The 14,928-nt window shown below is 38.0% G+C and overlaps 1 protein-coding gene across 5 annotated transcripts in view; it reads right to left on the bottom strand.

The window, feature by feature from the left end:
- Window positions 1–14,928, bottom strand: part of CDKL5 (cyclin dependent kinase like 5) — a 225,304-nt gene that overhangs the window by 75,226 nt on the left and 135,150 nt on the right. For all 5 annotated transcript variants that reach the window (XM_032840834.1, XM_032840837.1, XM_032840835.1 and 2 more), the window contains 2 exons: window positions 11,210–11,255; window positions 1,040–1,176 (listed from right to left, as the gene is read on the bottom strand). In XM_032840834.1, coding sequence (XP_032696725.1) covers window positions 1,040–1,176; window positions 11,210–11,255 — 183 coding nt within the window. The remainder of the gene's footprint in view (window positions 1–1,039; window positions 1,177–11,209; window positions 11,256–14,928) is intronic.

Raw genomic sequence — 14,928 nt, 5'->3', positions numbered from 1 at the left:
GCAGATTCCTAAAAAGACATGTACTCCAGAAGTGAAATTTAATAAAAGTAATAATTTTTCCTGTTGTTTTGGTAACAGGAAATCTGGAGCCACATACTCATTCATCAAGGAAACCTCTAAAAGGTCCACCTGGCTCCAGTTTATTCTACTCTTGTTAAGGTAATTATTTCACTTTTGGACAATAACCAACCACTGTAGGACAGCTGCTCTCAAAGAAATTCAAAGACATACATATTGATTACTGTAGCATACACTTGCCCCTGGGCTACATATCATTAAAGTGATCACTAATAGTTACCAATTTAAAAAAATATAAAGCAAGGATGCTAACAACTGAACTGTGTATACTTTTCCACTTTTCTCCCATGCTTCCAATTCCTTAGGTGCGGCCGCATCTACCTCCTCATGCCTCACCTTATGCCTCCTGGCACATCTCTTTCCCTTAAAGCCAAAGCACAGGCAATTCACAAAAGGCTGCTCGAGGAGCCCACTCATTCACCACTCTAGGTCGGATTTAGGCAGCCATCCTATGCTGGCAGGCTGCCTTCCACACCTCTGTCATCCTAGGTCATCATTGTCAATTTACTTGTCTCTCTCTCAGAGGCCTTGCCTAGGTTTAACTTAAATGAACCAAGTCTAAAAATTACTTGTTGAACACAGATTCTAAAACATCAGAAGCCAAATTAATTCACTGTTGAAATGTAAGATGATCCCTGTAGAGTTAAATTACACAAAATACTTCAATACATTTCAGGGCTTCTAATGATTATGGATAATAATTTCATTTTTAAAATACCAAGAGTTTGAGTACATTGACAAATCACACTAGATAATAATACTTCCTTGAATACTGCCAGAAACAACCCTAAATTAAAAAATCAGGCAGGGGCGCCTGGCTGGCTCAGTTGGTAGGGCATGCAACTCTTGATCTCAGGGTCATGAGTTCAAGCCACATGCTAGGTGTAGAGATTATTTTAAAAAAATAAAATAAAAGTTAAAAAAATCAGGCAAATCTCCATACTATCAATTAGTGACTTACTTTTTCAACATACTCAAACACCAAGTACAATTTCCCCCTTCGACGAAAGGCTTCCTTCAGCTCCACGATGTTTTCCTGCTTGAGAGTACGAAGCATTTTAAGCTCTCGTAAAGTCGTTTCCTTGACTTCTTCATTTTCTAGAATGTAAACAATGGTGAATAGAGTAAAATTAAAGCTTTCAAGCTACCGTTCAAAAAATTCTAACAGTGAAAATATACCAATTTCCCTTTCCACTTGGAGTACTGCATAAGGAGTTCAAGGATGGAAGATTAAATATCACATTTTCTTGTTGAAAGGATCAAGAATTAGCATCTTACAGAAGAAAAGGCTTACTTGACCAGCATGCACCTAGTTTTCTGCTTGTGTTTTCTTATACTCTGTATTGCAAAGTGTATGTATGAATACATACCGACAGATATGACGTATAAAACCACTGTCCTTTTCATTCTAACACTACACACTGAGAAAGAAGGAGTTTAAGAGGGTAAGAAGGAATCAGCTCTATCAGTGTGCAGAGGAGCCTCTATGCAGCATCTGTTGCAGCTGATGTTTTTAACTTTGGCCTGTAGTTTTGGCTTAAAAGAACATTTTATTCTTCAGGCTGCACGCGAGTCACCTCAGTGAGCAGAGGTCACATACCAGGCACCCACAGTGCAGCTCACAGTCAAGTTGCAGGGATTTCTAAGAGTGTCTGATCTCTCTGAATAGCAGCTGCTATAGGTTCCTGCTGTCTTCCCATGGCATGTCCATCTGTCCATCCCAGATGGTGTAGCTGTACTGGGATGCAGAACTTAGGCTGAACCAATACAGCCTCCCATATCGTCAACTTCACCCATGATAGCCCCCACAGGCATGGAGAAGGACGGAAATCACATTAACTCTAATGGATGAATTGGCAGGGGAGAAGGAAAGGAATACTTTTTTTTAAAAGAGTTTTTACGATACCTTCAGATTTAGCCCAGAAATTCTAACTACCACGTTCACATATACACATATAGGTGTGCACACACACAAGACTACGGTTCATAATCCTTTATCTCCAACTTCAAAAATCAGTCTAAAAACTGAACACTTCTTCCAAGTTTATGGCAAATCTCCTCAGAAGTAAAACCTGAACTGACACGAGACCACTTATATTCTTTGTTTATCCCACTTAGTATGTGGGATATGTTTATTTTATGTAAAATATGTTTACTTTAGAAATAGTACCTGATTACAAGGTGCTAAAGTAGCATGCCATATTTCCATTCTAAAACCCCAAAGTTATAAATTCTAAAACACATTTGTCCCCAAGGTTTGGGGTCATAGTCAAAATCCTAGCTTGAGAGTCTAAGTTTTGTGAGTCTCAGGTTCAGTCATATCTAACCTCCCTCAGGTTCAGGGAAGAAGAAAATGGAGTTTGGGGATTAAAGTGAGAAAGATGAAAATGTCTTCTAGAGACAAATGCTTCCTAAGCAAGATACACAAGAGAAAAGGGGCTGAATTTTCCATCCAAATGGGGGAGGGAAGATTCTAAATCAGGAGCCAGGAGTACTTTTCAGATTATTTTCTATCCCAGCCCATTTCTCAGCCTCTGTTCAAACTGAGTTTCAAGAATAAAGAGATAGTAATAAAAACAGGGGCTTTGTAGCACCACAGTATCTGTAATAAACAGGGAACATAAAGTCAACACTCCTTTGAGAACGGTTACACAAGTGAAATATCCTCCTTATTTCAGCAAAAACAACTGTTGGGGAATGCTGGAGCAGAGATTAGAAAAGGACAGATAAAGATACTGCCTATCAGAAAGCAAGAACTAGCAGTACCAAGGCCAACAGTGGCATAAGCAGTGAGCCAGCCCAGTCCACACCAGGGGGCAGGGGGGTTAACGGGGAACTGAGGACTCACAGCCGCCCTCCCCTCACCCAGTCACGGGAAAAGAATGTGACACAGTGGGGGCCACCTGGCAATAGGGGGAATGTACGAGATGTGATCAGGGATTTCCCAAAGTGGCTTAGAGGATTGTGGAGGGACAGAGGTCCAGCTGTTTTGCAAACTGGGGCTAAGCCAGAGACGTGGTGTTCTGTGACTTTTAGAACTCTAAAACGTAGGGAACACTAAAAAGCCTTTAGTGTTATGAGGTAGGTTCACCTGCTTCTCCACTACCCCATCTGGTTTACTTTCAAGACTGGGGGGTTATCAAACTGAAGTTCACCTATCTCTAATACACAGAATGCCACACAGGTTTCAATACAAAGCAAACAATCTTCTAACAAGGCAATAACTCAATACAGACAAGTACACTGATTACTCATGACCTGGTTCCTGTCTGCTTTTCCATCCCCATCTCATGTCCTTCCTTCCCCTCCCTCATGTTAGTCTTTCAATTCCCAAAATAGCTCCAACGTTATTCTTTTGAGCTTAGGGCCTTTGAACTTGGTTCCTCTGCCTGGAACTGACATTCTACAACTCAGACTCCTTACAGGGCAGGCTCCTCTTCGGGTTTCAGTTTAAATAGTGCTCCTCACAAGCTTTGCCCAGATCACTAGACCAAAGCAGGCTTCCATCCCTATTATTCCTTATCATTCTACTTTGAACTTTGCTTTCACAGACCTTCTCACCATTTTTATTTATAGACTGTTTTGCTTACAGGCGGCTACCCTTGCTAAACTAAGAGCTCTCAGAGGACAGGCCCAAGTTCTGCTATTCAACAATACACACTCAACCACCTAGGACTGCACCTGGCACAAAGAAGGGATCAATGAATACTTCTGACAAAAATGAGGAAATCTTCACTCATATGTGGCTAGCTCTCATTCATGGGAGGCAGCAACGTGATGGCAAGCAAGAGGCACTTCGTCCTCAGTTTTGAGTACAATGCTTTCCATCTTTTCTCCAGAAGGTTGAGAAGGGCAGCTTTTCAGGCAGGAAGACAAACTAAATTCATTTCCCCCTATTCATCTCCATGCCTGGTTGTCTTCTGTAATATGTGATTATAAAATAGGGAGCTTCAAAAAAACTGAAAGGACTAAGGGTCAAGAACACATATATATTTAACAATTCATTAACAACATCCGTAAGCTTTGCTGGAGCTGGGTACAAATGAATGTTACAACTAAGTCAAAAGTAAATACAGCTGGTGTATCTTTTCTAGTCAAATGCTTGGTGAATTCTTGGCACCCCAAAAGCAACTGAAACAAGGGAGCTTTGTATTATTAGCAACTTGGGGCAGTTTCATTTTGCGAACAGATAGAGCCACCTCAGAATGGCTGAAGTCGAAAGGCTTTAGAAGGAACCCTGGAGTAGGATTTGGAAGACCCGGAGTTTGGATCCTGTTAATGAACCAACACTGTGAAATACGATGTTGGGCAAGCCACTTAACTTTTCATTCATAAAGTAACTAAATAGATGGGCACCCTCCTCACCCACAGACCCTAAAAAACAATCCCATGGCTTTTTCCAAATCTAATAACCAATGATTTCTTTCCATTAAAATCTCATTGATTATGAGCATAAACCTCCCTGGATTTTGCTACTCTATGATATAGACATCATTCAAATCTATACCAACTCTACATAAAGATGGCTAAAGAAGAAAGAGAAATGAATCTTTGAAAAGCAGCTCACAAAATCACTTAGCATATGGGGCCCAAACCACCTCATTTGAGCTGCCTGTCTATTTTAGGAAATGAAGGCTTCTCTAATGTATGCCTGTCACAGATATTAAAAGTTGAAGCAAGCACTTTGGCACTAAGAATGTAATGAATGGGAACAGGCAGGAAGTGGAGTTACTAATTCCCTAAGTGCAAGCAAAATGCACACTCTTCATTACTTGGTCTATCCTATTATTTTTGTTTAAGTACTTTCAAGGCTCCTGGCCTACCCTGTACTTGGACAAAACTGTGACACTAAATGATGAGATAATGGGGAAAAGCAATACACGTTGTATGTACACATGCTTCTCACCTCAGGTTCAGAAAGCAGCCAAGCTCTTCAGCGAGGCATTGTTTAAAAGTGGTAGCACTGCCTACTGCCAGGAGCACAAAAATCCCTGCCTTCCAGTTGAAATAATCCTGCAGATTCTTTATTTAGGCTAGGCTTTCTCCAGTTTACAAACGAAGAAACCACATCTAGAAAGAGTAACTTCCTCAGGGTGAGTGAAGGGAATGCCACACCGAGTAGAAGACAGGGACGTAGGCAACATGGTATAAGGCAGTGAGCAAGCTTTAGAGAACGAGTCCGAACACCCAAGTTCAGGTCTGCACTCTGCTACTGCTTAGCTGAGTGGCAAAGCAACATGGTATGTGTTATGGGTAGAAGAAAAACTCGACAAAGATCTTGATGTCTGCATCTTTCCCAGTTAACTACATACTACCTGTGCAGCTTTGGGCCTTGGATTCCTTGGCTGTAAACCAGAGCTGGACTTTTCCTAGATGATTCTGAAGGTCCTTCCAGCTCTAAGACCTGGTGCTTCCATGCAAGTCCTACTTATGTACGTGTCAGTGGACCTGGTCCTCAGTTACCAGTGAGGGTGTATGGCTTAGTACAGGCAGCAAGTCTGACAATGTTACATAAATTCTTTGGAGTGATGATTAAATGGCAGGGTAGAAAAAGGACGGTAAATAAGAAAGAAACAAAGAACTAACCTACTTTTAGCTCACCAGTCAGACAAGTTAACACACTAAAAATCAAGAAGGGAGATTCACTAAAGTAAAAGAAAATCACTTTTAAGGAAAAAAAAAAATCACAGGAGTGAAAGAAATGCAAAGTAAGTAATAGAGAAAAATCTAAAGATGAGCGGAAACTCTATTGTAACTCTATTTTTAAGGAACTGTGGGCTCAGAAAAGAAATCCAGAAATAGCTGTAACCTACTTTATGAAATCACAAACCTGACATTCTTGTATAGCCAAAGAGGCCCCCCAAAATGGACCTTTAAGTGGATACAAAGGAGGAGGAAAAAAGCCAACCCATCTTTGTGCAAAACCGTAACGGTACCGTATTTGAGTCTGGTTGCCCTGACTAAAGAAGGAATACCGCCAAGAAGGTAATTAACTTGGCCAAGGGGTCTGAATGGCGGTACTGCTACCATATATACCAAAAAAAAAAAAAAAAAAAAAAAAAAAAGAGAGATGAAAATCCTTAAATCTTCAGCTATGAAGACTGGGTAAAGCACAAAAGAAATTTATTAAATTATGAAAGGTGCAAATGTTCATCAAATCCTAGAAGACTCCCTGAAGCTTGAAAGAGTTCCATTCTGGACATTTAAAGAAGTGTGGTGAAATCACGACTAGCCAGAATGCTTAAGCTTAGTTAACTGAATTCTCCGTTTAACCAAAGGTAGGAAAGTTTGTTTTAAGGCCTCTCTTACAGAGAAATCTGGTTTCTTAATTTAAGGACCAAAGACTATGAACTCTTGTTTTGTACCGTTATACAAAATGAGAGCAGAGTTCCTCAATCCAGAGATCAGGATAGAGCTTTCTAAAGTCTGGGTAAAAATAAAGATGAAATAAAATGGAGGAAGGAAGGGATGACAAATTAAATATTTTCTCATGTTTAAAAAGAATAAATATGTCCATTCCAAGAGAAAAAAAATATTTATCTACAGAAAAGATAAGCAGGATATGAAATGCAAGCCATTTTATTTGATATAAAAGTAGAGGCACAACCTATATTCCATCTTAACTATGGACTACCATACAGCTCCCTGAGAATCAGCCTCCTTGCCACATAGCAAAGCCCAGTGACCCTCCTGAACCCATCACCTGTACTTTTAGGGAAAGACTAAAAAGTCCTAAGAAGCAAAAGATGTTGTCACACCAGAAGATCCAAAGGTATGTCAAAAATAATTCCTAGATCACAGGACCTTCTCAAGTAAAATATGAACACACAATGTTTATAATTCTTGTTAATTCAAATCTATCGAGGCTAAATCATGGCTACTGGATTATTCACTAACTTGAGGATGGCAGACATTTGTATAGGTGTGTGCATGAGAATGATCCTTTAACAGTGACAGATTATCATCTGAACATCAAATCTCATTGTATAAAATTTGAGTCATAGGAAGGGTAGATGAATTAGGCTAAATTTATCATTATACATAGTCCAAAAAATATCTTTCATCTGAATCATTTCTAGTAATTCTTTGGTCTGTGGTCATTTTTCGTCTTCTCGGAAAATCCAAATACTAAATAGAACTAATTCTATGAAGACTCCTGGACGATTAGGTGTTTATAGCTAATGTTTCTCTGTGAGAACTTACATTAATAGAAAACTCACAGGGGTACCTGGGTGGCACAATCAGTTAAGCGTCTGACTCTTGGTTTTAGCTCAGGTCATGGTCTCATGCGTCATGAGATCAAGCTGTGCTTTGGGTTCTGTGCTAGGCTCAGAGCCTGCTTAAGATTCTCTCTCTCCTTCTCCCTCTGTCCCTCCCCACCACTCAGATGTGTGTGCGCGCTCTCTCTCTCTTAAAAAAAATTAACTGAGGGGCACCTGGATGGCTCAGTGGGTTAAAACCTCTGCCTTCGGCTCAGGTCATGATCCCAGGGTCCTGGGATCGAGCCCCGCATCGGGCTCTCTGCTCAGCAGGGAGCCTGCTCCCTCCTCTCTCTCTGCCTGCTTCTCTGCCTACTTGTGATCTCTGTCAAATAAATAAATAAAATCTTTAAAAAAAAATTAACCGAAACTCTACATTGATGATAACGAATAAAGAAGCAAAAGTCATCAAAATAAAAAATATATTAACTAATGAAGAGATCTCAGATAAAAATGTCATCACTCACACAAGTCCTCCACTTTAACATGAGTTTGTATCCCCACCCAGTATGTCAGTCTTAAGGAAAATAATAGACAAAAGACACACTGATAAATGATCTGATGGAGTTCTAACAGCTAGTAACTGGAGAATAAAAAACTGACTAGGATGAAGATAGAGACACGGGGACAAAAATAAAGGGAAAACTGACAAAGCCCTTGGTGTACTTTTTAATGAGCCTCTTTTTTTTTAATCTCCAAAAAAAGGTAACACTTGATTCTTTTTTTTCTAAGGAACAGCAAATAGTTGCTATTATAATCCAAATTGTGTTAACTATAAGATAAAGTAACTTATTTTTATTATTTTTGTTCCATTTTCCCAACTTAAAGTTCCAGTCTAACTTTTTATTTACTATGAAAGTTTGGTTCCCATTTTAGATAGGATAGATAGATAGATATTATCCTGGGATAACAAGAACAGCTTGAATTAAATAGTGGTCTATCTTAAAATATACTTTCAAAAATATTTTATACAAATTTGTGGATAAATATGAATTTAATAAGAAAATAGGAGATGATCACAATCTTTCAAAGCTAATAGAAGATAATATATACTCTCACAAAATATCCCTTGATATTATCAGTATGAGAATACTTGACTAGCCTGAATGCAAATCAGACAAGTTCAGATTCTATTTCAGTGTAAGCGTTTTTATAGGATTATTTCATGATCTTCACAAAGATTTTTAAACACTGGGTTTAGAACATTCACTATCATAATAACAGCAGAATATTTTTAGAGTGACTAATAAATGAGATTAATGAGAACTATATGACAATAAGGAATTATGATGAAACTCTATTTTTTTAAAAAGATTTTATTTATTTATTTGACAGACAGAGATCACAAGTAGGCAGAGAGGCAGGCAGAGAGAGAGAGGGAAGCAGGCTCCCCGCCGAGCAGAGAGCCCGATGTGGGGCTCGATCCCAAGACCCTGGGATCATGACCTGAGCTGAAGGCAGAGGCTTTAACCCACTGAGCCACCCAGGCGCCCCGAAACTCTATTTTTATTAGAACTGTCCTGACTGAAATTTAAGCTAATCAAATGGTTCAGAATTAAGTGATTGCCATAGGGGTTGAATGGACATTCCCATCTGTACTGAACTATTTATGTGCACTTCACATTCCAGAAGGGCTGCTCACCACACTCGTTCCCTTCGTTCTATTATGGGTGGGTGATAAGGTTGCATGTCCCTGAGCTACGGTAACTGATAAGGGTCTGGCAGAAATGAGGGCAGAGGGGATTCATGCTTTGTCAGCACACAGAAATGAAGGCTGATCAAATGTTTTATATAATGTCTAGACTATGCATAGACTTTCTGGATGCCACAGCTAGAAACAATGTCTCTTGCCTCAAAATTACTCAAATTCATTCAGGCACGGACTGCTTTCTACTCCGTTTTACTGCTATTTTTTTTTTTTTTAAACAGGTCTTAATTCTACCAAGCTTCCCGAAATTACACACACCTGACTTACCTTCATGTCTCTTACAGCACCTGGCTCAGTGCTCAGTAAATCTCGACAGATATGCTACTGATTACCACTCTGAAGGTATCAGGTACAAACACATGGTTTAACTGAAGCTAAGAATGGGTATGCACAGAACAGGGATTGTGAAGAATATGGCACCTTAGTTTTTTTTTCTTGTTTTGTTGTTGCTTTGTTTTGTTTTGTTTTTTTGTTTTTAAAGCAATGGCATATGTGACCTAGATTGTACTGCCTTTCAAAAACTTCATGACAATTGTTATTTTTGGTGGTAACCGATGCTTGACGATGTGCCTTACAAGATGAATGTACAGCCAGAAGTCTTTACACAAAGGCAAAGGTTATGCTTTGATCTACTGTTGCAACCACTCTTTTTAGTAGATCACCTTTTGTCTCTTGGCCACCTGTGGTTAGCCCAAAGCCACTGCTCAAAGAGCTCATTGCCAATGGTCTCAGAGTGGACTGGCCTGGGGCTATTGTTTCCTATTGGACTACAGGTACATCATTTGGAGCAGATTTTTTTTTCTTTACAACAAGCTAAAAGCATTTTTTTTTTTTTTTAATTATTGCCTTCTCTTTAAGGCTGGCAAGACAATGGCTGCTAAGGGTTTCCCGGATGATGTGATGTGCTCCACACAAGCAGAACATCAGAGGTGGGTTCTATCAAATACTACTGAATCTACCCCAGGACTTTATTAGGGAGCTCTTTTTGTTATTTAATGTTTGCTAAGTGTCTAAAGTAGGAGTGATGAAACTGTTCACAAACACAGAGGCTGGTGTCTTCCAGTGCTCAGTCAATGTGTGCTGATGGAGGTAGGCTATGACTGCTATTGTCATACTTCCATTAGATAGGAAAGTTAATGCTATGCCGGTCCTCTTAGCACTACTTTTCACAAAGCAAGTTATGATTCAGTGGTAAAAAATCAATGTCACATTGATGCCACAAATAGGCACTTATGTGCATTTATATGAGTAGGAAAGAACAGAAAATGAAGAAACTCACGTTAGGATAATAGTTTTGTGACATTTTTGCTTCAGTTATATATAGGATGTTCTGTATGTGGATACTGGATCAGAATGTAAAAAAAAAATATTTCTGTGGGTCTCTGTAGAAAATTTTGGGAAAATGCTGCCTAGAGCTTCTGAAAGGCCATGTGTGCCTTCATGGTAAATTTCTCTACTTGTCTATCTTTAGGCGACCAATAGTCTAGACTTAAAACCTAATAACTACTGAGATGCTTTATTTATTTATATTTTATACATTACTTTCTTTGTAATGTTTTATTTAAAATTTTCTTGCCCAGCATAGGGTAATTTTAATACTCCATCTGAAATGGTCTGGACGTAACCAAGGACTCCAACTACGGAATTTCTTCTTGAAAAGCTTTTATTCTTCAAATGAGTTATTTTAAATATAATATCATTTTCTTCATACTACCTATATACCACTTATCCTTGTATTTCTAATTGACTGGAAACCGGAGATCACAATAACCAATACCAAAGCCCTTCAAACAGCAATTACTACTTGTGTGAACTCACAAAAATATTTACTTCAAATTGGTCTTCTCATTTTAATAGTATTTAGGAATAGCATAAATAGCATGCCTTCTACTCAGCATCTGAAGCAAGATTTCCACAATGCTGACTGTAGCTTAAAATATAAGATACATTTTCTAATATCATGAGATATGAAAAGATTCACATAGAAGGAGCCAAATGTTCCAAAGCAAAGTATGATAACAAATAAGCTATACTCGCTTTCTGAGATGGAGACTTTAAAATTTCAGGAACAAAGTCTAGTTAGCTAGATCCTATTTCTTCCACATTCTATTCACAAGGACTAAATACAAATAGGAAAAAAAAAAAAAAATATATATATATATACCTTCACTGTCCTTGAATTTCTTGATTGCCACAATTTCATGCGTTTCCTGCAAAGGAAAAAAGAGGCAGAAAGTCATTTCCCAGTGTTTTCGAAATCGGGAATCCCAATTGTCGGGGGGGGGGGTATATTCGGGGATAGAACAGCAAAAAACCAGAGAGTAAACAAACAGACCCTCTTCTTTCTCAGGCCCTCATTTCCTGGTTCCAAAATTCTCTTTCTTACCACCCTACAGACATTGTCAGAAAAGGAAAAAAAAATAATGGGGTGAGAGAAGGGGACCAAGAGAGGAGATTGGTGATAGACCATGGACAAACCAGAAGTGTCGATGTCTTGAGGCTACACAAAAATGCCAGGATGACTGACAATACAATATACCATCATTTGTTACTTCCATCTGAAACCCAGAGAAACATTTTAATTGGGCTTCTAGAGCAGAGAAAAGGCTTCTGCATTACTCGGTAGTTGATGGTAGTAGAATTCCTCTTGAAAGTCTCCTCCCTTCACTTAACTTTTTGTTAACAAACTGATCTAGTTATTTTGCTCTCCTGAACAGAAGCAGTTTGTGAGCAGGACCCTACTTTAAACTGAAACATTTCAAAAAATACAAGGGCTGGAAAGGAAATGGAAATGCTCAGAACTAAGCACCATGAGGTTAAATAACTCATGTCTAATTCTGGTCTATAAAAGGAATAAAAAAAGCTTTTGGCAAAATAATATATAGATTCTTCAAAGCCAACATGTGATACAGGAAGGTCTTCTGAATGACTCAGGTCCGCTTTTTTGTAGTGAAAGTGGGTATACTTTCAGATCTGTAGGAGCAAACCTTTAAATAAATGAGTGTCCCCGCATCAAAACAAAGTCTTTAAAAATGTACACAATAGCAGGCAATAATCAATAAGGTACAAATCATTAACTTATTAAAAATAAACACTTCTCTTTAGTTGTTTATAAAAGCAAAGGGGGATCATGAAAGCGGTGGTGGGGTGGGGTGAGAAGTGACCATTTCTTAATTCTTATGCTCAACAACAAACCCTGAGTCATAACTAGGTCTGTAAAATCAAACCCTCTCTGTTTTTCATCTGCCCCTTGAAATAAGAAAATACCAGCTTTCATCTTTGTTATAGGAAAAAAAAATTCATCTGAAAGTGCTATAGGCTACTGAGGAAAAAGGCTGTTAAGAGTATTACATTTTTGTTGTTAATGGAGGACTGATAGGATTGTAGAGTACAGACAGCTTCTGGGATATAATTTTTTTGTACTCGGACTTCCAGGTACTTTCTGATATTGGAAGTGTTTCCTTATTGGGAAGAAATAATGGCAAATTTAAATTGATACGGGGGAATCAGCTAGAATATTAGTACAGGTAGTAGCGGGTAAGTCTGCTAGGTATGCTACGCCCTCTTAACACAGTGATAACCATTTTCTTACCCTGCTCCTTTTCAAAAGGCTAGCCAGCCACCGATGAATGGCATAAGATTAAGAACACTATCAGGAAACTTGGCTCCAGACACAAAGAGGCAGCATGATATGCATCCAGGAAGAGAGTAAAACTGCTCACATTTTGGGGCACCTGGGTGGCTCAGTCCATTAAAAGTCTGCCTTTGGCTCAGGTCATAATCCCAGGTCCCAATATCCAGTCCCATGTAGAGCTCTGTATCGAGCCCTGTATGGTGCTCCCTGCTCGGCAAGGAGTCTGCTTCTCCCTCTACCCCTACCCTCTCTCTAGTAAATAAAAATAAAATCTTACCAAACAAAACAAAACAAAACAAAAACAAAAACAAAAAAACCTGCTTGCATTTCAGCTGAGACATCTTCCAAGTCATACCACCCAAGGCATTTTTTTAAATTTAAATTTAATTAATTAACATACAGTGTATTATTGGTTCCAGAGGTAGAGGTAATTCATCTGTCTTATATAATACCCAGTGCTCATTACATCACATGCCAACACATCTTTTTATTACATCCTAAATATTAACTTTGTCTGATTTTATAAAAGGTCTTGCTTAGTTCAAATTCGCCCAGGATAGGACTACAAATTTACATTTACTACAAACTTATTTACATCATCCTGAAGAAAGAAATTGATTAATTTCTGGCATCTCATAAATAGAATCCACTGTATAAAAGTTACCTGAAAATGGGTCAAATGAAATTAAGCATTTACTTTTTTATTTTTCCTTTCATCAATACCATGGAAATCCTGTCTCAACATACACACACACACACACACACACACACACACACTCTCTCTCTCTCTCTCTCCCTCTCTCTCTCACTCAATACAGTTTATTTATTTAAAGAATGAAACAAAACGGATGAAGTTTTCTACAAAAAACAACGCAATCTTTAGTGGAAACTACATGCATTTAAGAGCAGAAGATGTTGGAAAGAATTTAACATTTTAGTTTTATTCAAACTGCTTAAAAAATAATGTAAACTCATTATATAAAACATAAAACATAAAAGGCATAATAACCCTTGCTAGCATTTTGGTTTATTTTTTCCCAGTAAATTTTTCTCAAATTGGAACAGTAGTATTTGTATACAATGTTATATGTTTTTATTTCACTTGATATTGTATGAGATACATTTTAACCTGTCATTAAGTAATTTTAAAACAATTATTTTTTAATGGACTGTTATTTAACTGTCAATACTTCAACATCTGCATCTTTATTTCCATAGAGTAAATTCTGCAGGTGATATATCTGGGTCCAACAGTATGAACATTAAAGGCTCCTAATACTGCCAAAACAGATAGACAAAAATATATCATCTCACGGTTTCCTTCAGTAATATATAAGAACACCCACTCTATAACCATAACCAATAGTAAATAAAATCACTGAAAAGATTCTTCAGACATCAGTGAGGTCAGAAGTTTTATTCTATCAACTGGTAAGTGGAAAAAAAGTCCATTAAGCTTAATATTTTTCTTGATGATTCATGGATGTGAACCTGTTGCCAAATTTTGTTACAAATATCTTCCCCAGATTGTTGTGGTCATTAAATTATTTAGGGTTTGGTTGTTGTTGAATGTAACTTATAATTACACATTTATTGATTTGTTTATAGTCACATTTATTGATATATGCCTTTATGTCCACTACTTTCGTGTTCAAAGTCCTTACTTAGCCTGAGTATGGTTAATATTCATACACATTTATTTATTATTAAAAGCTTTTATTTATTTATTTGACAGAGAGATCACAAGTAGGCAGAGAGACAGGCAGAGGGGGAGGGGGAAGCAGGCTCCCTGCTGAGCAGAGAGCCCTACACGGGGCTCAATCTCAGGACCCTGAGATCATGACCGGAGCTGAAGGCAGAGGCCTAACCCACTGAGTCACCCAGGCGCCCCTCATCCACCTTTATATCTCAATATTTAAATGATTTAATTTCTTTCCTTAATCTTTATCCACCTGTCATTTAATATATGATATGGTGAAGGAATCTGTATTTAATATAATTCTAAATGCTGAATCAACTTTCCCAACACTCTTTACCATGGATTTTTAGTTCTTTGTTGTATCTTAGCATTCTTACATATATACTCGATTTTCTTTCAGAGCTTTCTAGTTTAGTCTACATGATTGATCTGTTGATTCTTATGTTAGAACCAACTTAAATTATTGTGACTTGTTTTATTTATTTTTATTTAAGAGACAGAGAGAGCACACATAAGCACACATAAGAGGGGAAGGGAAAAGAAAGGGGAA

Source organism: Lontra canadensis, unplaced genomic scaffold, assembly GCF_010015895.1.
Source record: "Lontra canadensis isolate GAN:19392208 unplaced genomic scaffold, GSC_riverotter_1.0 scaffold116, whole genome shotgun sequence".
Taxonomy (NCBI): domain Eukaryota; kingdom Metazoa; phylum Chordata; class Mammalia; order Carnivora; family Mustelidae; genus Lontra; species Lontra canadensis.
Note: the sequence above shows the minus strand (reverse complement) of the source record. Positions and strands in the feature narration are given on the sequence as shown.